The sequence below is a fragment of the Lepidochelys kempii genome, chromosome 2, assembly GCF_965140285.1.
Source record: "Lepidochelys kempii isolate rLepKem1 chromosome 2, rLepKem1.hap1, whole genome shotgun sequence".
Classification (NCBI taxonomy): domain Eukaryota; kingdom Metazoa; phylum Chordata; order Testudines; family Cheloniidae; genus Lepidochelys; species Lepidochelys kempii.
In genome coordinates this window covers 65,445,468-65,470,247 of record NC_136381.1, presented here as the reverse complement: position 1 = coordinate 65,470,247, position 24,780 = coordinate 65,445,468, and the positions used below count along the sequence as shown (strand labels likewise).

General features: G+C 40.7%; 1 protein-coding gene across 5 annotated transcripts in view; it reads left to right on the top strand.

The window, feature by feature from the left end:
• CHD7 (chromodomain helicase DNA binding protein 7) overlaps window positions 1–24,780 on the top strand; it is a 185,565-nt gene that overhangs the window by 58,855 nt on the left and 101,930 nt on the right. For all 5 annotated transcript variants that reach the window (XM_073331067.1, XM_073331068.1, XM_073331064.1 and 2 more), the window contains one exon: window positions 9,937–11,781. In XM_073331067.1, coding sequence (XP_073187168.1) covers window positions 10,111–11,781 — 1,671 coding nt within the window. In that variant the 5' untranslated portion in view covers window positions 9,937–10,110. The remainder of the gene's footprint in view (window positions 1–9,936; window positions 11,782–24,780) is intronic.

The window sequence follows — 24,780 nt, the reverse complement described above, 5'->3', positions numbered from 1 at the left end:
ACACTCAGCCTGTCTTTGTGCTCAAGTTTATTCATGATGGATACGTTTCCCTCCCAATCACATATGCTGTGCTCTTGCAGAGAGATTCAGCTGCAGCCCTTCCGAGCTTGGAAAAAAGAATGTTGGTAGTGTGCATAAGAGGAGCCTGTTTGAACAGAGGCCCCTCCATAACATGATCAGGACAGGGTGCAGTCTTAAACTTCTCCTAGAATATGAAAGGGGATGACTTTCAGCCTCTCTGATCCTTTTTAAATGCAAAAGAATGTAGGAAATTGCCAGATCACTTAGTTAATCAGTGACAACTGCAGTAAGTATACAAAAAGCATGGCCCTTAACGAGAGTAATCAGTTGTGCTTGGTGTTTTTTCAGTGCCTCAGCAGGTCGCCATTGGCCCCACCTCTTGAATCCTCCATTGGTTTAGTGTCAGCTTTATAGGAGAATGTAATTACTAGGAGATCTTTTGATAGCTGATGGCAACAATATAACACTTCCCTTCTGACTCTCTCCCTGCTCCCTCCCAATCTTACGCCATCTTTTTTGTGTATTGAAATTAGTGAAATGTACAGTTTATACTAGGGATTATTAAGAATTGTGCTGTCAAAGTTTTCTTGATTTAGTGGGTATACTTGGCCTTTAATTTATATAAGGCTCAAAAGTATGTATTACACAATTATATGCAAAAATTTCATTACTTCCCTTCAAAAATTTTTTCAAAATATTCCTATCAGATACTTTGAAAATAATTCCTGAAATATTTGAAAATTATCTTGCTTGTTTTCCCCTTACCTTGAAGTATTTTTAGACAAACCTTCTCCTTCACTTTTTGTTTTGAACTTCTGTAGGGGGTAAGGTGTGGTCATATGACCAAACAAGGCAATTTAAGATCCGACTAAATCACACTGAAACTGTAGTGTTTTTACCCTAAAATATGTAAGTATATTGTGTTTAAATATAGTTAAATATACTTAAACTTAGAAATAGTGTTACGTTTTCAATGCTGCACCACTTAACATCCCAAATTTGTAGTGGCAATAGATGGCTAGAAATTCTAGTGGTTCTGGTTTCTTTCTAGATTGGGAAGAAAAGACCATGCCTGATTTCCTATTTTGTGTCATAACTGTCCATTTAAAACTGGCAGAATCCCATGTTAGGACCATAGCTTGGACATTCTGTACTGGGAAGCCCTCAATGTATTTGCATCATAGCAGTATTCTGCATATGTTGCTACTATTGTAGCTTTGTATCAAAGCTTCCATGAATTTGAATGACGTAGGATATTGTTTCCAAATATGTGGCACTGACTGAACTACTAGCTGGTCATTCTCGCATCAGCTGCTTGACAGCAACAAGCTGCCAGATATTCTGAAAACTCTTGTGCCCTCAATTGCCTCTGTAAAAGCAAGTTCTGTGCCAAGGTACTTGATGATGTAATAAGGAAATAAAGAACAATCTGACTGCTGCCTAATATTACATGAAAACTAACCAAGAAGTTATTTTTTATGCAAGAAATCTGAGAAATAGAGAGATGTATATAGCCTAGCCTTAGTATTTTGCAATGAACCATTTCGTATAGATATTTTTACTTTTGCAAGGTGTCTGAGGGAAGGGAGATAGGATTCTTTCTCAGTGAAGATTAACATGAGATTTCAGTATTTTAAGACAATTGACTGATTTGCCACTAAGAGATCCTATTTAAAAATAAAAGAATGGCTCTTTTAGTGAAGAACTAACTAATTGCACTGAGATGTATACAAAATTAATTTTTGCTCGGAGTACTTAAACTGTAGACACTTAAGCTGTGTCTATACTGCCACTTTCAGCGCTAAAAGGTTAGTCGTTCAGGGGTGTGAAGAAACTCCCTCCGGAGCGACACAAGTTTTAGCGCTGAAAAGCTTCCGGCGAGAAAGGTACCACCACTTGCTCAGGGTGTTTTTTAATCGCCGGGAGAGCTCTCCCGCAGCGATAAAGCGAGACTCCGCTGCCCATGTCACAGTGCTGCTCCAGTCGTGCTGTCGTGTGGGCAGTGTAGATGGACCTTAAAGCGGCACAGCTACAACTGTGCCACTATGAGGTCTCCCATATAGCTGCTGCATGCCTACAGGAGAGCTCTCTCCTGTCGGCATAATTAACGCACTCCCAGTGAGCGGTGGTAGCTATGTCGGCAGGAGAGCATCTCCTGCCGACATAGTGCTGTCCACACTGGCACATCTGGCGATCAGGGATATGTGTTTTTTCACACCCCTGACTGACACAAATTTTGCCAACAAAAGTGGTAGCGTAGACTTAGCCTAAGCCTCACTCCAGGATTTTCACTGCACTGTAGCACTGGCCACATAGTGAGTTTATTGTGTGGCATGCCAGTGCACCTCTACAAGTAAAGAAAAACCCGCAGCTGGCCCATGCCTGCTGACTCGGGTTTGCAGGACTCCAGCTGTGGGGCTGTTTCATTGCTGTGTAGGCTGGAGCCCAGGCTCTAGGACCGTGTGCGGTGGGTGGGTGGGTCCTAGAGCCTGAACATTTCCGCAGCAATGAAACAGTCCTGTAGCCTGAGTCAGCTGGCACAGATCAGCTATGGGTTTTTCTTTGCATTGTAGACATACTCAGTTACACAAAGTGGAGGTGAACCTTAAGTTTCAGTGCAAGTCGATGAGACTCAGACTCCAAGTGTCTAAGTCACTTTTGAAAAGGGGACTTCAGCTTCTAAGTCAGTTAGGCCTTAAAATACTGAGTGGAGCCTATTGAGGCATATGGGGTTGCTAAGCAATAAACTATTTTGAAGGTGGAGGAAATAACCAACAGTGATACCTCTAGGCAATGTTGACAAGCCTGCATGCATAGGCTCTTACAGACAGTGTTTTTCCCTAGGAATTGAAATTAGAGGGGGTGTTAGAATTTATAGGGGGGGGATTGGAAAATGACTAAATTGGCAACACTTGCACCATTCATGGGGTTTGTAGCGAAATCCCTGAGGACCAGAAGGATTGTAACAGTAATGCCAGGTTAAGTGGAATTATAGAAGACATTGGTCACCTGTGGCTTAGTGAAGACAACAAAATTTCTGTTAACACTACTTCCATTTTCCCATGCTTATAAACCTGTGAAACATCTGCTTTTTGGGCAGAATTTTCTTATGCTTAGTCTCTTTTGGAAAGTCTCAAAAACAGCAGAAAGGATTTTGAGATTGTAGGAGAGAGAAGAGAACTTACTACTTTCTGAAATTATGTTTTTAAATACTTTTTTGTGGTACAAATGGCTGATGTTTAAAACAGAACATAGTCCTCATTAAGATTAGCACATTTGCTTTATATGAGAATATCACTTCTGAGCATGCGCAGTGGATATCTGAATTTTATAAGATCCTAAAGAAATTCCACCCTCTTTGATGTTAAAAAGCATCTTCTTTCTGACTGGCTCAAGCAGAAACAAGTTGATGCTTGGACATTTTGTAACAGAAAGACTGCCTGTGCTAGAAAATTTTAGTTTGTTTGACGTAGAATGTTTAAGTTTGTCCCTGCCTCTCCAGCCCCACAACTCCCCCAACTATTGTTAAAAACTACTATCCTGTTGGTTTCAGAGTAATAGCCGTGTTAGTCTGTATTCGCAAAAAGAAAAGGAGTACTTGTGGCACCTTAAAGATTAACCAATTTATTTGAGCATAAGCTTTTGTGAGCTACAGCTCACTTCATCGGATGCATACTGTGGAAACTGCAGAAGACATTATTATATCCTGTTGGTGTAGACAGGTTCATGGTTCAACATCTGTTGTAAGTTTCTTGGTCGACCATTCTCTCTCAACGAGGGTGCTGAGCTATTTGGAATCTGTTCAGTGCAGTGTAGTCACCACTCCCGTCTATCCCTACCTGGACTAAAATTCAGGGATCTCTTTTATGGGAATACTAGGTAGCACAATCTGTGTCTAGGCTAGGAGTTAGCACGCCAGGAAGAATAATCTGTCTGTGTCCAGTGACCTAAATAAATAACCCCATTTTATATTACAGTGGAGCTCTTTTCTTCTCTATCATGAGGGGGATAGACGGGAGGGGCAAAGATTTTTAAATACCCATTTGGGATTGAGAGAAGATGGAGAAAGCTGTTTGACACCAATTCAAATATGACAATTTTTAAAATTTTTGAACCCCTACTTGCCAGAGGGTAAAAGATGGAGCTCCGAGACAAAATCTAGGGACACCTTTGTGGTGGCTTGGGCTAGCCTTCTCATTATGTCATTGCCTTGGGAGAGTGACACTTCCAAATCAATCTCATTCATAGACCGAATAAATTATTTTTCAAACAGTTCATTAATACTGTGTACTGGCTGCACAGTTAAAACCCAATCGTGTATTGTTGACTTTGTTGCTCTTGGAAGCTTAAATTCTCATTGTCATCGGATATATTTTTTTATGCTTGTGTTAATGCATATAGCGTACTACAGAGTTCTAAAATGTATACCCTGCAACATTTAGGATATACAGTTCAACCGATTTAAAGGATAATCTGCCACCAAAAAAAAATTCTTTTTATTCTCTAAGATGTATAAAGACTGGCTGAATGGTGTAATAATGATGGCTCTTTTCAATTAGAAATGCAGCTCTGGAGAACAAGATTCTGATGTCACAAATAACAGTTAAAATCTGAGAGGAGAGAATTTTGTAGTAGGACTGCATAAAGATTTTTGTTTGCAATGATTTAATTCAAATGCCAGACAAACAGTTAAGATGTTTGTGAATGTTCAGTCTGAGCCTTAACGGCTACACCATAATTTTACAGCTCTGCAAGCAGAGTCTCCTGACTCGGGTTGAACTTCAGTGTCCGCATACTGTCAGCAAATCTGTGTCTTTAACTGAGGGCTTCAAAAGCTCTCACCTCCATTTCCATGGTATTCCAGAAAAACAGGGAAGATGAGTATATATAGCTGATATTTCTGTAATGAGTGGGGGGCGAAAAACCTTTTCTCTCCCCCAACACAAAAATAAATAAAAGATCAGGCCTTATTTATATGTGAAAGTTTTAAAAAAATGCATAGATTGATCTTATTTTGCTTTGGATGCTACCTTAACATTGTTTTTGGATTGTTAATTTGCATTACTTTAGCTACGCAGTCTTAACATTGCATTAACATAATTGTTTTATTTCTTAAATGCAAACAACCCTGTTAGCCTGATCTTCAAAGGTGCTCGGAGCATCCCTTTATTGAAGACCATAAATCTCTCTAATGCCCAAACTTATTTATACCTTCTCAGGAGAAAGATGGGCTAGCCTGTTTGTCTGCTCTATGGAAACAGAACTCTCAATTTTAAGACATTTTGGAAATTATGGCAGTGATGAGGATGCAGTACACACAAACACTGAACTTTTTATAATGCCAAGAACTTTTCACACCACTTCCATAGTCCTTAAACCTACTACATAAATTTTTTTAATAGCCAAGTCGAATGCTTAAATGTTAATCTTCACCAACAAACTACTGTTTGAGTACATTTTGTACTGATCATTAGGCACTGTTAAAGGCATAACATTTAGTAGAGCAAGTTGTTTGCTCTACTGAAATGAGCTGATGAACTTGCTCACTTAAGCTCTTTGCTCTACCAAATATGGGACCTTCAGAATCTGTTTCATATTTGAAACTGTTTTATTTGAAATTAAGACCTAAACACAACTAAGATTACATGCAATTTTTTTTTTGTTTTTTTTTGGTAAGACACCCTACTTAGGAAATCTGGAAATGACAATTGCAGAGTTAATGTATGCGTTTTGATTTGATTTTTCTCTGGCTGATCATCTTAATTATATATTGTAATAGCTTTTTTGGTAACTACACACTTTGTATATTGCTGCTTAAACTCCTGAGATACGAATATTTCATAGAAGATCTATCTTCCTGACAGAAGTACAGATATCTGGGATAACCACATTTCTTGATTGTGGTTTTCTAACAGTTATCCTTTTTTTTTTTTTTTTAAAGAGTGTAAGGACAGCTAAATTATTGCTTCCCATTTAAATGGCCACAATCAACTTATATTTGATACCAAATTTAAATATAAAACCCCCTTAAATAAGACTAGAAGAAATGTTCCTGAAATTGAAACTAATGCAAACATTTGTCTCTAAACAAATATTTTTTATTCATTCTTTGAATCCCAAGCATTGGAGCACTAACAACCTGAAAGAGAGAAACTCTTTTCATTGTGCAAGATGAGAAATGCAGAACATAAGCAAAAAGCATAAATAGTAACAATTAAATTGTATTTTCACTTCTAGTAATCAAAGATGTCAGTAATGTAGCCAAAGAAACAAGTTTCTGTACACTGCATCTTAAGTTTATGGCTTAGAAGTACTACATACCTGAAAATACACAGTGGTCCTGGCCTCTAGCTTCCATCAGAGAGCCTGTAGTCTAAGTGACTGTAACTTAGTTCAACTACAGCAGGGGTGGGCAAACTTTTTGGCCCGAAGGCCACATCTGGGTGGTGAAATCGCTTGTAGGGCAGGAGCAGGGGGTTGGGGTGCGGAAGGGAGTGCAGGGTGTGGAAGGGGGTGCGGTGTGCAAGAAGGGGCTCAGGGCAAGGGGTTGGGGCAGAGGAAGGGTGTGAGGTGTACAGGGGGGCTCAGGGAAGGGGGTTGGGGTGCAGGAGGGGATGCACAGTGCCGGAGGGGGCTCAGAGCAGGGGTTTGGGCTGCAGCAGGGATGTGGGGTGCAGCAAGGGGTTGTGGTGCAGGCAGGGGGCTCAGAGCAGGGGTGCGTGGTGCAGCAGGGGGCTTAGGGAAGGGGGTTAGGGTGCAGGTGGGGTTCGGGCTCTGTCCCGGTGCTGCTTAGCTGGAGTGGCTCCGGGGTGGCAGCGGCGCACACTGGGGCCAGAGCAGGCTTCCTGCCTGCCTGTCCTGGCCCCGCTCCGCTCCGGGAAGTGGCCAGCACCATGTCCCTGCGGCCCCTAGGGGAGGAGGGGCAGAGGGCTCCACGTGCTGCCCTTGCCTGTGGGTACCTCCCCCGAAGCTTCCCGGCCAATGGGTACTTGCAGGCAAGGGCAACACACAGAGCCCTCTTCCCCTCCTCCCACAGGGGCGCAGGGACATGGTGCCGGCCACTTCTGGGAGTGGCATGAGGCCCGCGTGGCCCCAGGGGTGGCAATCCTGAGGGCCAGATCCAAAGCTCAGGCCGTAGTTTGCCCACCCCTGAACTACAGACAACCAGCTCTAAAGTGCAGCCTTTCCAATCTACTTTCTGCAGAAATTGGGGTCAGATGGGCAGAAATAAAGTGAATTGTTAAACAAAACTTATTACCTTAGTTTCACCAGTTTCCATGGAAATACTAGCAGGCACTGACCACCACCATCTGAAATTGACTCTGCTACTGGTGGCTCCCACTGCAGTTTTCTTGGAAGCCTGTCAGCTCATGAAAAATAAACTAAGCATTCAGATATAACAGTTTAATCTTTCATGCATTTGAACCTAATTTCTGGAGAAACTGGATTGGAAAGGCCATAACACTTAGCAGAGTGAGAATTGTTACTTGTAGATTTCAGTTACTGAATCCCAAAGCCTATGTAATTGGCAGCAAGGGACTTTTTTTATTTCTGTCCCAAACCCTTGTTTTTTTTTCTCCCTAAGACACTGGAGGGATTCCTCTATGCCAGTGGTTCTCAACCTATTTACTGTTGTGGGCCACACCCACACAATAAATATACTACCTGTATGGCCCTGAGGATGTCACATGGGCTGCAGCTGTGTGCTGATTGGGCTGCAAGTGGGCCATGGGTTAAGAACCACTGCTCTATGCAAAGAAAGTTCACAATAACAGTTTAGCCTAGATTATGGCAGCTTTGTGCCATAAGATTGCACGAGTGAAACAGCCCTTACCATTGATATGTTTGATTTTTCTGACTTGAAGTTTAGTGTTAATACTTAAATATTTAAGCACCTCTAAAATTACGTCCTTTGTAACTGATTTTTTTAATGAGTTTGTACTTCTAAGGATATTTGAGAATCAAGAAATTTACCTAAATGATCTAGATCTTATTGGATCAATCGTCATTTAAAGGTGGTGATCAATGGATATTTTTTAAAAACAGGAAGGGGAGCTTGTATTTCTTTTTGTATAGAGCTCTCTAAAAAGTGGTTAAATAAACGCACAGCCAAAAATCTATTGATATTTTCCCCTTTGAAATATCTCTCTTGGTTTTGCTGGAGGATACAGAATGTATCATGTTGGCTCATATCTCTAATTGAAGGAATGATGGTTGAAACTTCAAAAAGATGGCCTTTCTCCAAGATGTTGGCTAGTACATTACATAGGTATTAATAAAATTAATTAATAAAAATTAATAAGTTTTAAGCAATAACTCAGAAATAAGTGTTCTATTATTTCAGTACAATTCTGTTTGAGTTTACAATGTGAGTTACAATGGAGTTAATTATTTTAGTTCCAATTGCCATGTGGACAAGCCCTTACTTACCATGTTTAGATGTCCTCCAGCCATAGATCACAGAATCTGATTTTCTAATATAAACAAATAGTTTTAAATTCGATTTAGTTTAGGTCCTCTTTTTAATAAACACAAAAGAACATAATCCCACTTGCAAATGACTTTTAAGACAATGTCATTCACTCCATCCTAAACTTAGTTTAGTCTTGTGTGGAAAAAGCTAGAACTTTCTTGGAACCATTCTGTTTGGAAAGTAACCTGTCACTATAAATGTAAAGTTTTTAACGGAACATCATGTGCTGTAATACTTAACTGAGAGAGACAAGTTTTTGAACTACAGATTTCTTCGTTAGGTCTGGGCCTGAGGAAGAATTCTGTAGTTCAAAAGTTTCTCTTTCACTAAGGGAAGTTGGTTCAATAAAAGATATTACGATACACACCTTGTGTTTCTCATATCCAGGGACCAGCACAGCTATAACAATACTGCAAACAGTAATAATTACCTGACATAAGTATTTAAATGAATAAAATACTACAGCTCTGACCAGTTCTTTGTAGTTGGAGTTTTGTTTTCAGGAGGAATACCACCTTTATACAAAGCAGATTGTGTCTTCCTCTGAAGCATTTTAGTATGTAGTCACAAATGGGTATTATGTCATTAGTAATGAGTTTGCCTGAAGGTGAATAGTGAACCCCAGTGATTGAACTTCCTCTATCCACAGACAAATTCTGGCATGGATTTGATCTGCAGTGGGTTTGGAGCCATGGGTATTAGTTTGAACACGGCATTTAGAAATCTGCCCTCTTGCAGAAAGAAAACTTTTCATTTTCATTTCAGTTTTGAAGCTAATAACTGCATAGTTTTGCTATGGGGGAAACAATATTGTATAGTTCCATTTTTAATTTAGCAAATGAGCCATGTGACCTATATCACTGTTGTGCATGTGTGCAAAATAACCTTAATTTTTATATAAATGTACAGTTGTAAAACCTTTAGTTTTTAAAAGGGTCACTACTGGTGTTTGCACAATCCTGTTGTCCATTTAACTAACTTTAGCTTATCATAGCCCTTGATGCTGCTGCCTGCTCATCTGATTACACTGCTCAGGGGAATAAGGTTAAGGACATGCTGTTGGTAACTAGAGCATTTTCAGGGCTTTAGTTCAGCAGATGGGCTGCTTGGCTATATTCATACATCTGCCTGCCTGCTGTGGCAGCTGCTGCTGCTGCATGTTGTGTTCTTTTGTTCTGTTCTATCCAAGAATGGAACACTAGGAAGTGTAGTGAATGGATTAATTTAAGGTTAAGGTTAGTGTTTTGCTTGCTCTCTGGCGCCCTATCATAATAAAGCTTCTGATAGAAGCTAATGAGTTTTTCTTAAAGTAAAATAGATTTAAAAAATACACTTCAGAGTCTGAAACAATCTAGTGTCATCTGACACAGTCAGGTGTGTTATGATATTGTATGACTATTTTATTATTTGTTTCCAATTTTGTTTTTCCTCTTTTTTTCTAGGATCGGTAACTAGACTTTGGCTGACACTACGTGGTCCGAAAGAATTAAGGAAATATGGAATGACATGAAGGAGATTAGTTGAGGATTAAAGGCTTTGAGGACAAACACCTCAGTGAGGTGAAGCACAGACTAGCTTTCTACTTGTAGCTCTGAGGAGCTGTGTGCTGAAAAAAGATGGCAGATCCAGGAATGATGAGTCTATTTGGAGAAGATGGGAATATTTTCAGTGAAGGGCTGGAAAGTCTTGGAGAATGTGGATATCCTGAAAATACAGTAAATCCTATGGGGCAGCAAATGCCCATTGATCAAGGATTCCCCTCCTTACAGTCTTCTCTTCATCATCCTCCCACCAATCAAAACCAAGCAAAGTTGACCCACTTTGATCACTATAATCAATATGAACAGCAAAAAATACATCTGATGGATCAGCCTAACAGAATGATGAGTAATGCTCCTGGGAATGGTATAGCATCTCCTCACTCACAGTATCACAACCCTCCAGTTCCTCAGGTTCCTCATGGTAGTGGCACTGGTGGTCAGATGGGAGTCTATCCTAGTATGCAGAATGAAAGGCATGGGCAACCCTTTGTAGACAGTGGCTCCATGTGGGGACCACGGGCTGTTCAGGTGCCCGACCAAATAAGAGCACCATACCAGCAGCAGCAGCAACCGACGCAGCCACCACAGACACCGTCAGGACCCCCTGGGCAGGGCCATTCTCAGCACATGCAGCAGATGGGAAACTACATGGCTCGTGGTGATTTTTCAATGCAACAGCATGGTCAGCCACAACAGCAGAGGATGAACCAGTTTTCTCAAGGTCAAGAAGGCCTTAATCAGGGAAATCCTTTCATTGCCACCTCAGGACCTGGCCACTTGTCTCATGTGCCCCAACAGAATCCCAGTATGGCACCTTCTTTGCGACACTCAGTCCAACAATTTCACCACCATCCCCCCACTGCGCTCCATGGAGAATCAGTAGCCCACAGTCCCAGATTCTCCCCTAATCCTCCTCAGCAGGGTGCTGTTAGGCCACAAACACTTAATTTTAGTTCTCGGAGCCAGACAGTACCCTCACCTACTATAAACAACTCAGGTCAGTATTCTCGATATCCTTACAGTAACCTAAATCAGGGATTAGTTAACAATACAGGGATAAATCAGAATTTAGGCCTTACAAATAACACTCCAATGAATCAATCTGTACCAAGATACACAAATGCTGTAGGATTTCCATCAAACAGCAGTCAAGGACTAATGCACCAGCAGCCCATTCACCCTAGTGGCTCACTCAACCAAATGAACACACAAACTATGCACCCTTCACAGCCTCAGGGAACTTATGCCTCTCCACCTCCCATGTCACCTATGAAAGCAATGAGTAATCCAGCAGGTACCCCTCCTCCACAGGTTAGGCCTGGTAGTGCTGGAATACCAATGGAAGTTGGTAGTTATCCAAATATACCCCATCCTCAACCATCACACCAGCCCCCTGGTGCCATGGGAATTGGACAGAGGAATATGGGCCCCCGAAACATGCAACAGAGTCGTCCATTTATGGGTATGTCTTCAACTCCACGGGAGATGGGTGGGCACATGAGACCAAATGGTTGTCCAGGTGTTGGCCTTTCAGATCCACAAGCAATACAAGAACGACTGATATCTGGCCAGCAGCATCCCAGCCAACAGCCGTCTTTTCAACAGCAAATGCCAACTTGTCCTCCCATGCCACCTCATCCAGGGATACATCATCAGTCTTCACCGCCACCACATCCCCACCACCAGCCTTGGGCACAGCTTCACCAGTCACCACAGAATACACCACAAAAAGTGCCTGTCCTTCAGGTAAGTTACATCCAGCTGAAAGAGAATGTTTTTGAATTATATACCTATTCAGACCCTGGGATACAGGTTTACTGCTCTGAAACCATTGTTCTGCCTTGACTATTATGTGTACTGGTGGTTGTGTCTTTCCTATTTTACTTAGTTTTACTGAGTAGCAAGCTATCAGAACTTCATTCTTTGTCTATGGTCTTGTGATGGTTTTTACAGGTTTACACTGTAGTATGTTTAAATGTGAAGCAACATCAAACTTATCCTGAATGCAACAATTATTTTATTATTGTGGTGAATCTTTTGAGAAAAAGCTGAAAGTTTGTGTCTAAATTTTCACAATATCACTAAACCAACACTTAAGCATTTGCAAACTTGCAGAGTGTTAATATAGATCTACATCTTGATTAAAGTAAATTTAGGCTTGGGATGCAGATTAGAAGTGTTCTAATTTACGATAAAGTTGAAAGTTCTTCAAGGAAAAGTTCCACAATATTTTTTCATATGAAACTTTCCAGCACTAAATAATACACCTGATAATGAGAGGTGGGCAAAGTGGTTTAGATAAAATAAGAGCAGATGTGAATCTTAGCCTAAAACCAAATTTCTTGAGGCTTGAATGAGTCACACTTGTACACACAACTTTGGTTTTACTGAGTCTCTGAACTTCCTGCTTCCACTTAAAATAGCACTGCTGTAACAGTGTTTCCCACTCAGAAGCTGGAAGTACTGGAACTCTTGAGAGCTTTTTCAAGCCTAACTTAGCAGGTTTAACTAAGCATCTGTACTCTTTGTTCTTGATCAAATCAGATCTCTAGTCTTTTTCAAGTTTGCCATCACTATATCTCGATTGATACGCCCAATCAGGCACGAGCTTTTTGCTGTATGTATAGGTGGCAGACACACCACAGTAGTGTGTATTCCATTTTTCAATCCCTCATTATATCAGAAATCAATCCCAAGTAGCACTACCCATAAATATTTGGAGACAATTGTTGGAATGCAGTCATAAGGTCTGATACAATAAGTCTAATAAATCATATGAGCAGTTGTCCCAGCCCTGCATGGAAAGCAGCTGCTCAGCAGCCCCCTTGACTGCTGCCTGCCGGCTGCTTCTGTTAGCTGCTCAGCACAGCATGTGATGGATCTGGGAATCAGATGCATGGGTGGAGAGAGGCAGCTGGTGGGGGGTGGAGGAGAGATGGTGACTCAGCAGGTGGGAGAGGCTTCTGCGCTTGCTGGACAAAATAAAATCCTGGGGAAATATGGGTCAAGCCATAGGATAGGTGAAGCAATGGGTGGAAATCAAGAGATGGAAGCTATGTGGGGATAAGGGGAGAGGCTGTGTGGGAGCAGGGGTAGAGAAATGGGGTTGAGAGGGGTGAATATTTTCAGATTTTTTTTTCAAATCAGCTGGTGAGTTGAAGGAGCCTTGTGCAGGCTGTGTGCATTCTAGTGAATTTTGAATGTTTTATTTGCATTTTTTTCTCCACTCAGTTTTATAAGGAGACTTTAAATTAAAGTTTACCAGAATGCCCAGAGAATTATCCATCATTTGCTAGTTGGCAGAATTGTTCCTGAAAATACATTCATCTTGCCAACTGTATCCCAAGGAAAGGGGAAGACAGAAAGGAGAGCAAAATCAAGTGTTTGTGTTAGAATGGGTAGGGATCTAGAAAAAGAGGAAGACAGGTTGGAGAAAGCGATAGATACAAGGAGGAGAAGGGATGCTGTAAGACAGAAAAGAGGCGAGAACATCATAACAAGGTGAAGACAGGGACACAGATGAAGAGAAAAGGATGAGAACGTCAGAGCAGCAGGGAGGAAAAATCAGGAATAAAAAATGGAAAGCAAAATTGCAAAAACATGTTGAGACAGATGCACGAAGAAATAAGAACTGACATAGGCTGGGGAAAAAACAGGTGAAATGAAGCTCAGGTGAAGATCTGTCACAAAATGGTAGTGGGGATGGGCCCTAATCCCCAGAAGGCTTTCATTATTTAAATTCCCCTAAATAAATATTACTTATTAAAAATATATATAGCACTGTAAATTTACACCAGGGTTTCACATTTGGTAGAGCTTCAATAACATTTTCAGCAGTCACACATTTTGCAGTATTAGAGGGTTTGGAAGAAATATTGTCTTTAATGTAGAACAGGGTGGGCAAACTACGGCCTGTGGGCTGCATTCAGCCTGCCACCCGTTTTAATCTGGCCCTTGAACTCCCACTGGGGAGCAGGGTCTGGGACTTGTCCCCACTCCGGCACTCCAGCCAGGAAGCAGGGGCATGGCTCCCCTCCAGCTCCTGTGCATAGTAGCAGTTAGGGGACTCCACTTTGCATATAGCCCCCACACCCAGTGCTGTCCCTGCAGGTCCCATTGGCCGGGAACCATGGCCAATGGGAGCTGCAGGGGTGGTGCCTGCAGACGTGGCAGTGTGAAGAGCTGCCTGGCCACGCCTCCGCTTAGGAGCCGGAGAAGGGACATGCTGCTGCTTCCGGGAGCTGCTTGAAGTAAGTGCTGCCTGGAGCCTGCACCCCTAAGCCTCCCCCGGTGCCCCTGCCCCAGCCCTGATCTCCCCCCCCAAACCCCTCAGTCCCAGCTCAGAGCACCCTCTTACACCCCAAACTCCTCATCCCAAGCCCCACCGCAGAGCCTGCACCCCCAGCTGGAGCCCTCGCACTGCACCCTCAAGCCTGGAGTCCCCTCCTGCACCCTGAACTCATTTGTGGCCCCACCCCTGAACCCTCACTCCCAACCAAAGACCTCACCCCCTCCTGGACCCCAAGCCCAATTTTGTTAGTATTCATGGCCCGCCATACAATTTCTATTCCCAGATGTGGCCCTTGCACCAAAATGTTTGCCCACCCCTGATGTAGAAAGTTCTGTCTACCATTTCAGTAAAAAATCTTTGCAAATATACTTCTAACACTTATTAATTTTTAAATGAGTATTGTGGTGAAATATAAAATAAAAACAATTTGTGGGCTAAATAAGTAAAAGCTTGGATAGCTCATTAGTGATCCTGAACTCATAGATATAAATGGAAAAAGGTGAATGGTGATAGAGTAATTGACTAAAATATTAGAATGAAACCAGTCTTGATCATAAAGTATAAATCAAGTGTTTTGTGGCTAGAGATGTTACTCCTTCAGTGGAAAATCTAGATTCCTCTTGTTTGACCAAATTAAAATAGAAAAAAACATTTCCTAATGCGCAATTATGTTAAATGGATTAAATCACACTAAGTAATGCTGCAAGGTTGTGTGATACAGTATGCAACTTGGCTTGCCGTGTCTCACCTGCCTAATACTTGATATAGACACTTTGGTATCTCTTCCCCATAAAAACTATATGACTTGAATATGAAGTGCCCATTTTAGTGAAAACTTGCCTTTTTTAAATGAAGGTTACAATAGTGTTGAAATCTTTGTTGCTGTGCTTTTGTAACCTGGAAACCAATGGTATAGAATTGGTTTGCATCATGTGCATCCGATGCTTTATGGTCTCTGCTTTCTTCATTTGAGTTGGTGAGAGATTGAAATTTATGAAAAGCATGGTTCTTTCAAGTCACTTTGTATTAAACGATAAGTGTAAGGATAAATCTCATGACTAGAATATTGGTATAGAGGGGTATAGCGTGTTCAGTAAGCACAGAAAGGAGGTATTGCATCATACGTGAAGAATATATACACTTGTTTTGAGGTCCAGAAGGAAATGAGGCAGACTAGTTGAAAGTCTCTAGGTAAATATAAAAGGGGTAAGAAAAAAAAATAGGGGTGATGTCATGGCAGGAGTCTACAACAGGCCATCAAATCAGGAAAAGGAGGTGGGTGAGGCATTTCTAGAACAAGTTGCAGAAATATCCAAAACACAAGCATTGCTAGTAATATGGGGGACTAACTATCCAGACATCTGTTAGAAAAGTAATATGGCAAAACAAAATTTACAATAACTTCGTGGAATGTATTGGTGACAACTTCTTGTTTCAGAAAGTGAAGGAAGTAACCAGGGGGACTGTCACTTTAGACTTGATTCTAACAGTCAGGGAGGAATTGGTAGCACGTTTGAAGGTGGAAAACATTTTGCATGAAAGATCTTGAAATGATAGGTTTCATGGTTCTAAAGAAAGGAAGGAGCGAGAGCCGCAGAATAAGAACAATGAACTTCAAAAAAACAAAACAAAAACAAAAACAAAAAACTAACCAACTTAGAGAACTGGTAGATAAGGTTCCATGGGAATAAAATCTAAGGGAAAAAAGAGTTAAGGAAAGCTGGTAGTTTCTCAAGGGGACAGTATTAAAGCCACAACAGCAAACTATCCCAAAGCAAAGGACATCTAGGAAGAATAGTAAGAGGCCAGTGCTGCTCCATTAAGAGCGCTTTAATGACCAGATAATCAAAAAGGAAATCTACCGAAAGTGGAAACGTGGACAGATTGTTAAGGAGAAGTACAAAAGCATGTAGTGCAAGCATGTAGGGACAAAATCAGAAAGATTAAGGCTGTCTACACTAGTGTCTATGTCGGCAAAACTTCGTTGCTCAAGGGTGTGAATATTCAACCCCCTGAGTGACATAAGTTACACTGATGTAAGTGCTAGTGTGCACAGTGCTTAGTCAGCAGGAGAGCTTCTGCCCCTGACATAGCTTATGCCGCTCTTAGGGGTGGTTTTTTTTATGCCAACGGCATAGTGTCTTCACCAGACACACTGCAGCAGCACAGCTGTATTGGTGCAACTGCACCCTGCAGTGCTGTATGTGTAGACTTGGCTTAAGGCACAAAATGAGTTACACCTAGCAAGGAACATAAAAGAATAAGACGAGGCTCTTTAAATATATTAAGAGAAAGACAAAAGAAAATGTAGCTCATTTACTTAGCAAGAAAGGAGTGCTGCTAAGTAATGACGTAAAGGAGGCTGAGGTACTTAATGCTTGTTTTGCGTCAGTCGTCACTAAAAGGGCTAAGGGTGATCAGATACTTAATGCAATTAATATTAATAAGGAGGAAGGAACATAAACCAAAACAGGGAAAGAACACTATAAAGAATATTTAGGTAAGTTAGATGTATTCAAGTCAACAGGGCCTGATGAAATTCATCCTACGGAGCTTAAGGAACTCGCTGAAGCAATCTCGGAGCCTCTAGCAATTATCTTTGAGAGCTCCTGGAGGACAGATGATGTCCCAGAGGACGGGAGAAGGGCAGATATAGTACCTGCCTTAAAAAGGGGAACAAAGAAGACCTAAGAAACTACAGACCGGTCAGCCTAACTTAGATATCTGGAAAGATATTAGAACAAATTATTAATCAATTTGTAGGATCCTGGAGGATAATAGGATTATAAGGATAGCCAGCATAGATTTGTCAAGAAATGCCAAACCCACCTAATTTCCTTCTTTGATGGGGTTATTGGCCTAGTGGATGGGGGGAAGCAGTAGATATAATATATCTTGATTTTAGTAAGACTTTTGGCACAGTTCCATATGATGTTTTCATGAGCAAAGCAGGGAAATGCGATCTCAGTGAATTCACTATAAGGTGGGTGTACAACTGTTTGAAGGACCATACTTCAATGGTTTGCTGTCAAACTGAGAGGGCATATCAGTGGGGTCCCATGAGGGTAAGTCTGGGGTCTGGTACTGGTCAATATTTTCATTAATGACTTTGGATAATGGAGTGAAGAGTATGCTTATAAAATTTGCAGATGATACCAAGCTGAGAGGGGTTACAAGCACTCTGGAGGATAGGATTAAATTTCAAAAGGGCCTTGACAAATTGGAGAATTGGTCTGAATTAAATAAGATGAAATTCAGTAAAGATAAGTGCATAATACTTCACTTGGGAAGGAAAAATCAAATGGCAACTACAAAATGGGGAATAACTGGCTAGGTGATAGTATTGCAGAAAAGGATCTGAGGGTTCTAGTGGATCACAAATTGAATATGTATCAATGTAATGCAATTGTAAAAAAGGGCTAATACCATTCTGGAGTGTGTTAATAGGAGTGTTGTAAGTAAGGTGGGGGAGATAATTGTCCTCTTCTACTTGCCATGGAGAAGGTCTCAGCTGGAGTACTGTGCGCAATTCTGGGTGCCACATTTTAGGAGATGTGTGGACAAATTGGAGAGAGTCCAGAGGAGAACAACAAAAATGATAAAAGGTTTAGAAAATGTGACCCATGAGGAAAAGTTTTTTAAAAAAACCTGGGTATGGCTAGTCTTGAGAAAAGAAGTTTGAGGGGGAGTCTGATAAGTCTGCAAATATGTTAAGGGCTGTTGTAAAGAGGACTGTGGTCAATTGTTCTCCATGTGAACTGAAGGCAGGATAAGAAATAAAAATGGGCTTAATCTGCAGCCAGGAAAATTTAGGTTAAATATTAGGAAGAACTTTCTAATTATAAGGGTAGCTAAACTCTAGAATTGGCTGTCAATGGAGGTTGTGAAATCCCCATCATTGGAGGTTTTTAAGAACTGATCAGACAAATACTGTCAGGGACGGTCTAGGTTTACTTGTTCCTGCCTCAGCGTAGGGGGCTGGACTTGATTTCTCAGGGTCCCTTCGAGCCCTAAATTATGATTCTGTAATTTTTATATAAAACTAAAACACAAAAATAACTTACTCAGAAAAATGAAAACCACTGCATAACTTTTTACACCAGTGGAGGCCATTTTAGTAATTGTTTCTCAGTTGTTCCAAGCTAGTCCCACGTTGGGCTATAATCCCCTATAATGATCATGGTTAAATGAGTAATTGTTTTGTATGTACAGGCATCCTGGAAGGAAAGTAAACATTCTTTTCCCTATCTATAAATTGGGAACGAAGTTAAAATATACAAAATTCTGCACACCCTATTTCATGTTGCTTAAAAAATGCCAACAACATATATATGCTGGCTGGGAGTCACACGGACTAGATGGCAGAGGATTAGTAATGGGATAAGGATCTTTACAATTCTAGGTCACCAGCTGATATTTAGACCAGATCAGTAGAAAGTGGCATCCTTTACTATTTGGCCTGTTAGGAGTGAGTTGCAGGTTTCAGTTTGGTTCCTTGCAGACTGATGTTCATATCATGAGGATCACCACTGTAATTAGCCCCCCTGTTGGCAGACGTGGCAAAGATGCCAAAAATAGAATGGGCACAGAGACTCCTTCCAGTCAGGATTCAGACGTACTGAGGGAGGCACAATACAGAAATTTTTCAGTTAGCTGTGCATAAGTTGAAGTCTTCAGTCTCAAGTGCTGTCTGTCTATCATATTTCGCAAGCACTAAGTAATCTGCACTACTGTAGTTAAATATAGGAATAATTAAATAATGGGACATGGAAGCTTTTTTCCAATACTGTCTGGAAAGTAAAATGAGGAGCACTGCAATAGGTGCACGGTAACATTGCTGTGGAGGGGATACCAAGTGAAGTTCTTGATTCCTTGCTGAAATGGAGTTTCTGAGAAGTGCTGAGCCAATGCTCCTCGTTTGTGTGTGGTACTGAACACATTCATGGTGCCCTATTGATTAAAATGTACCAGTTTACCAGTGGATGGAACATTGCAACTGGCAAAGTAGTGAGACATTGCCTGATCTACTGGATTGCGGGATGTGAGAAAACAAAGGGAGGGACCTTTCAGTAGATCCTTACCAGGGTAACTCTTGTGACCAGGTCCATTCGTTTTTCAAGATTCTTGGGATTCAATCATTTTCCACAGCATGCATTTGATGAATTGAGCTGTAGCTCACGAAAGCTTATGCTCAAATAAATTTGCTAGTCTCTAAGGTGCCACAAGTACTCCTTTTCTTTCTTTAGTTCTATTAGTTTGTCTCTGAAAATGTGTAAATTAAGAAGAATATTACCTTTTTAAAACTCCGAATAGCCTAGATTCTAATAGCCAAATTCAGAGGCAGCTTAAATGATGCAGTAAGCTACACATCAGAAAGTGTGAATAAATTGGTGTACTTTGCATGCTGAAAGGGTGAACATTTCACCCTCCAATTGGCTTAATTTGCATACAAAGTGGGTGGGGCTGTAGCAAGAAAAGTGACCAAATCATGTTTTCTTACTGATCTGTAACTTACACTGCCAGTTATCTTTGCATTTGGCTACCAAACCTACATTAATACTATATGGCTAAACAAAATACTGATACCCTGAAATTGGCAAGTCAGGCCTTTGAGAGAGACAAGGTAGGTGAGGTAATACCCTTTCTTGGTCCAATTTCTGTTGCTGGAGGGGACAAGCTTTTGGGAGAGGGCTGTGAAGCTCGAGAGCTTGTCACCTCCAGCAACATAAGCTGGTCCAATAAATTATCTCACCCGCCTTGTGTGTGTCATATCCTAGGACCACCGTGGCTACAACACTGCAAACAAGTCAGTCTTTTGTCACTATTCAATATTGAATTTTAAGCAAAGACTAATTTTTACTTTTCTCATTCAGCTTGTTTGGCTTCTTTTTCATTAAACTTTTTTTATAAAAAGGAATGTCTTAACTTTTTGTATTAGAAATAGAAGTAGTAGTCTTTCTCATACGATGCTGCTGTTATTGACAGATCTTCTGGAAGTGTACTGTTCTGCCATCTCAGACAGCATAAAACAGTGGTTGCTGCTGAAAATCTTAAATCTGTTTGAGGCATCTTTTAAGCCTGGAGCCAACAGTGAGAGGGTGCAAATTCTGGCAGTCCAAAAAACTCTTAGACAGTTTCTGTGGAGAGGATGACCGTGGAAAAATTGGTATTTTTCTCCATCCAAGACAGATGCATATTTTGTTGGGAGCCAATGATGGCCAAAACATGCATACATACCATACCCTCTCTTTGGCTGGCTGCAGGGTTCTTCAGCATGCCAGAGTAAAATGAAATCTTTCAAGCACTGATTGCTGTGGCAGTATCACTTGGAAGACACTACAAGCCATCCCAATATTAGCAGCACTGGATGAAGATTATTCTACCAAAACTGAAAAGTAAAGAAGAAAATCTGTAGGAGTTGGGAGGGAGGTTAGTACAGAAAAAAGTATGGGGTAGTGGTAATTTGTTTTGCCAAGCTTTTGTGTCCCTCATTTGTATGAGGGATAGAACATTATTAAAATGTATCTGTATTTTTCTTTCAAGAAGCTGAACAATTATGAGACTGTTTAAACTCTTTTCAGTTAAGGTCAAGGAAGATATTTCATATCTATTCTTAAGTTATACTGACTAGCTGTCTTCTATTTATTATTATGGAAATGCTCCAGCAGTGAGCTTGTCTGCATTCCATCTCTCTCATTCAAAGGGTGTAACATTTTAGTGCCAACTATTTTCTTTTATATTTTGCAGAGGAAATTCAAAGTGCAAACTACAAAACTCTAATATGTTTATAAATAATTAATAAAAATGTATGGCCTCTAAGAGAATTGTTTGCATTTTTTACTGCTGAGAGCATCTTGGGATTTAACTCTGGATGTATAGATTACCCTCTTCTTCCTCCATTTCTCCTCCCCCTGGTTCCCAAGAAAACAAAGGGACTATATACATTCTTCTAAATAAGAGATTAGAGACTAGCTCTTGAGTGTATATGCCCTTGGGCAAAAAGGTCTTAGTTAAAAAAAAAAAATGGAGTTAAGGAGATACAAATGACTTTGGTGAGAAACATTGTTAGGAGCATTTTGCCACATCAGGTGACATAAGTTAACTGGAGGAAAGTAATTTGTGCCATTAAATTATCTGTTCATGAGGCTGGCTGAAGCCAGTTTGCAGTATTAGCATAAAAATACAAGTCCACAACAGCATGTTGATTTGGTAGACTGTAGAGTCACCTGACTTGTTCTTAGAGGTTAATGTGTTGAATGTGGGCAGTTGGAAAAGCTGACCTGGAATTTTTTTCCCCCTGGAATAGTTGGGCAAAGAGTTTTCAGATACAGTTTCCAGAACAGTGAATTAAAAAAGTGTTTTTTTATTAATGGTTACGCAGACAACTACATTTAGGATTTTTAAATATAATTTATTTGGTATTCTTTTGGTATTTAAGTTGTCATTTCAGATCAGATCTCTTGGCATATTCTAGCCATGGAAAAGTGTCCACTGTATCGTACTTTAAAAAGAAAGATTTAAATACATGCCAAAGTGTCTTTTTTACAATTTAAAAATGGTTTTCTAAAGATAAATCTGGTATTTCAATGCATATCTGAATATCTGCATGATCAGCAGATGAACTAAATGTAAAATAATGGAAAATTGGTGCAAAGGAAAAGAGAGAATTGATCTTTGACTTGAAATACTCTGAAAATCCTGGTAACGTGGGAGCTTCAGATTAAAATTCAGTAACTCTGTCAACCTTCCCTCAAAAAAGGGGAAAAAAGCACATAAAATTTGCAGTACATCACTTTGTGAAATTAATGTTGGCAAAGAGGGTGGAGGGATAGCTCAATGGTTTGAGCATTGGCCTGCTAAACCCAGGGTTGTGAGTTCAATCCTTGAGGGGGCCATTTAGGGATCTGGGGCAAAAAATGGGGATTGGCCCTGCTTTGAGCAGGGGGTTGGACTAGATGACCTCCTGAGTCCCTTCCAAACCTGATATTCTATGAATCTATGAACCTCCAGGACAGTGCTGCTGCTTACTACTTCTTGGGTGTGAGATGCTGTGAACTTAGCTACTCTTCCTTCATATAGCTCACGAAAGCTTATGCTCAAATACATTGGTTAGTCTGTAAGGTGCCACAAGTACTCCTTTTCTTTTTGCAGATACAGACTAACACAGCTGCTACTCTGAAACCTTCCTTCCTTTTCTGATCCCTCGAAGCTGAATATATCTAAGGACTTGTCTTCACTGTAGACTTATCTGAGGCTCAACAACGAGTTTTCCGGATAACATGCTCTACATTCACACATCATCACACCTCTATCAGTGCTACACCACAAGGTAGCTATTGTTCCCTTGAACTTCAGGGTGGATCCTGAAGTAGTTGTTAATGCATATTGCTACCCTGAGGTAACTGCAGTGAAGACATGCAGCTATAGGCAGTCACAACATTCAAGACATGTTGGTCCTCCAGTCCATGCTGATAAGACTCCTGACTGGAAATGGACGATCAGTCTGCCTCTACTCGGCTTCCTGCTTATAGTTTGTAGTTTCACTGGCTTCATGCATAGCTTAGGGTTGCTATGGGTCAGATCCCTGCCAAAAGTGAGGAAAGGGAGGCAGTTTAAGGAAGCCTACATAATGCGAGTCCTCCCAGGGGTGGGAAAAGCCCAAAATATGTGTGCAGCAGTCATGAGGTCACTGCCTGTAGTAGAAGACCCTTTTCAGAGAGTGGCTGTGGATTGGAGGACATTGAGTCCTCACAGCCTGTACAGAGATGTGGCAGAGAGCAGAATCTGTCCCTGGGGAAGGAACACAGGGTTATCCCAAAGGCAGGATCTGGCTTTCTCTGGGACAGAGACAGAAGCCTGGAGAGGGTGTGCCAAAAAATGAATTTCATGGACCTAGACCATTTCTTCCCATGATCTCCACAGTGGCAGACGAGTCTCACAACACCCTGCAAATATGAACACAGTGTAGCACAGTGAGTTGTGGCACTGTGAATCTTAGGATATATGCCCAGATAGCCATTGCTTACCTCCGCCAGATGCAGTACCAGTGTAGGTGCGGAGTGTGACCAGACAGTAATGTGGTCATGCTATCATGGGTTAAACTACCATTGGTTAAGTTACCCTGTGATTCTTACCCCATGCTTAGCATGCAGTGAAAACATAGCCTTAGCTTCCACCATTCTGGGATATGAAGCCTGCTTTTAACATCAGTCTTCCTCTTGGGGAAGCAACATGCAGATACTGAATTCAGTGGGCCAATGCAATGCTTGACCTTTGATGTTTTCAAAGCAGTATTATGGCTTTTAAAACAACAATAGAAGGGATACTTTAAAATAACTGTAAACAGCCATATAACTACTACTATATTAAAAAGGAACCTCACACTTGAATTAACTTTCAGGAAGAAATACACCAAACACAATTCAAATTTACACTTTTCAGTGTCTCTCATGCTGTTGAAGATTTATTTGAAGATTAGTCTCTTTTACAAATCCACAGTTTTCTCCTGCAGAGATGCCACAATGCTGGGTTTTTGACATCAGTCTGGAGAAATGGAGTCTCAAATTTAGCATAATGCCTTCACTGTAAGAGAAAACAGTATGAGAAGATTGGCTATTAGGGAGAGAGTTATTTAATAATCCTAGGTAACTGGCAAAAATTCTATGGAACTATATCTAACAGATGATGGTGGCTTAGTTTTTGGCATGGGATGAAATAGCTACCAACAGCAAGGTTTTAAGATACTATCTACAAAGGTTTAGCATCTTTTTGGCTACAGAGGCCTAAAATTTTGGAGCCAAATGCAAACCTTGGTTTCTACATTCTGAAACTAGCTAAAATATTTAAAAATCAAAGTTTTGCTCACTGTTGGCTGTTGATGATACCATTACCCAGACTGCTGTCTTAGATGCCTCAATTAGTAATATTTGTTACACCTAATTTGTTACTTCAACTACCTATTTTACCTATTGCATTTCTAAATATACAATAAAATAAAGTAAAACTTGCCTTCATGTCTTTAAATAAACAAACAAACCCACTGTTTGTGCAATTTACTTTACCCCCTCTGTAAGCTTCATCATCATGCATAACATTTAGTCACTTTCCCTTATCTAGTCACTAGGTAGACACATATATTGCAGTCCTGTTGCTTGCTGTTACTTGGCCCCAAACAAACCAAAAAACACTATAACAGTACCACCAATCTGATGAGTTCAAAAGTCTTCAGCCAAAAACTCATGAGCTTTGTTTTAGATAATATACTTTGGGTTCTTCTAATTTGGCTTCTGGTTTGAGCCCCTACTGTGCATGTGCTTTACAATTTCTCTGTGGCCAAGAGGGCTAGAAACTTTTTTAAATGAAACTGGAAATTCTCATGCAATCTTGTTTTGTGTGACTACACCCTGCTCAGCTCAGATTTTTTTACAACATTTTTAAGTTTGCAATAAAAATTC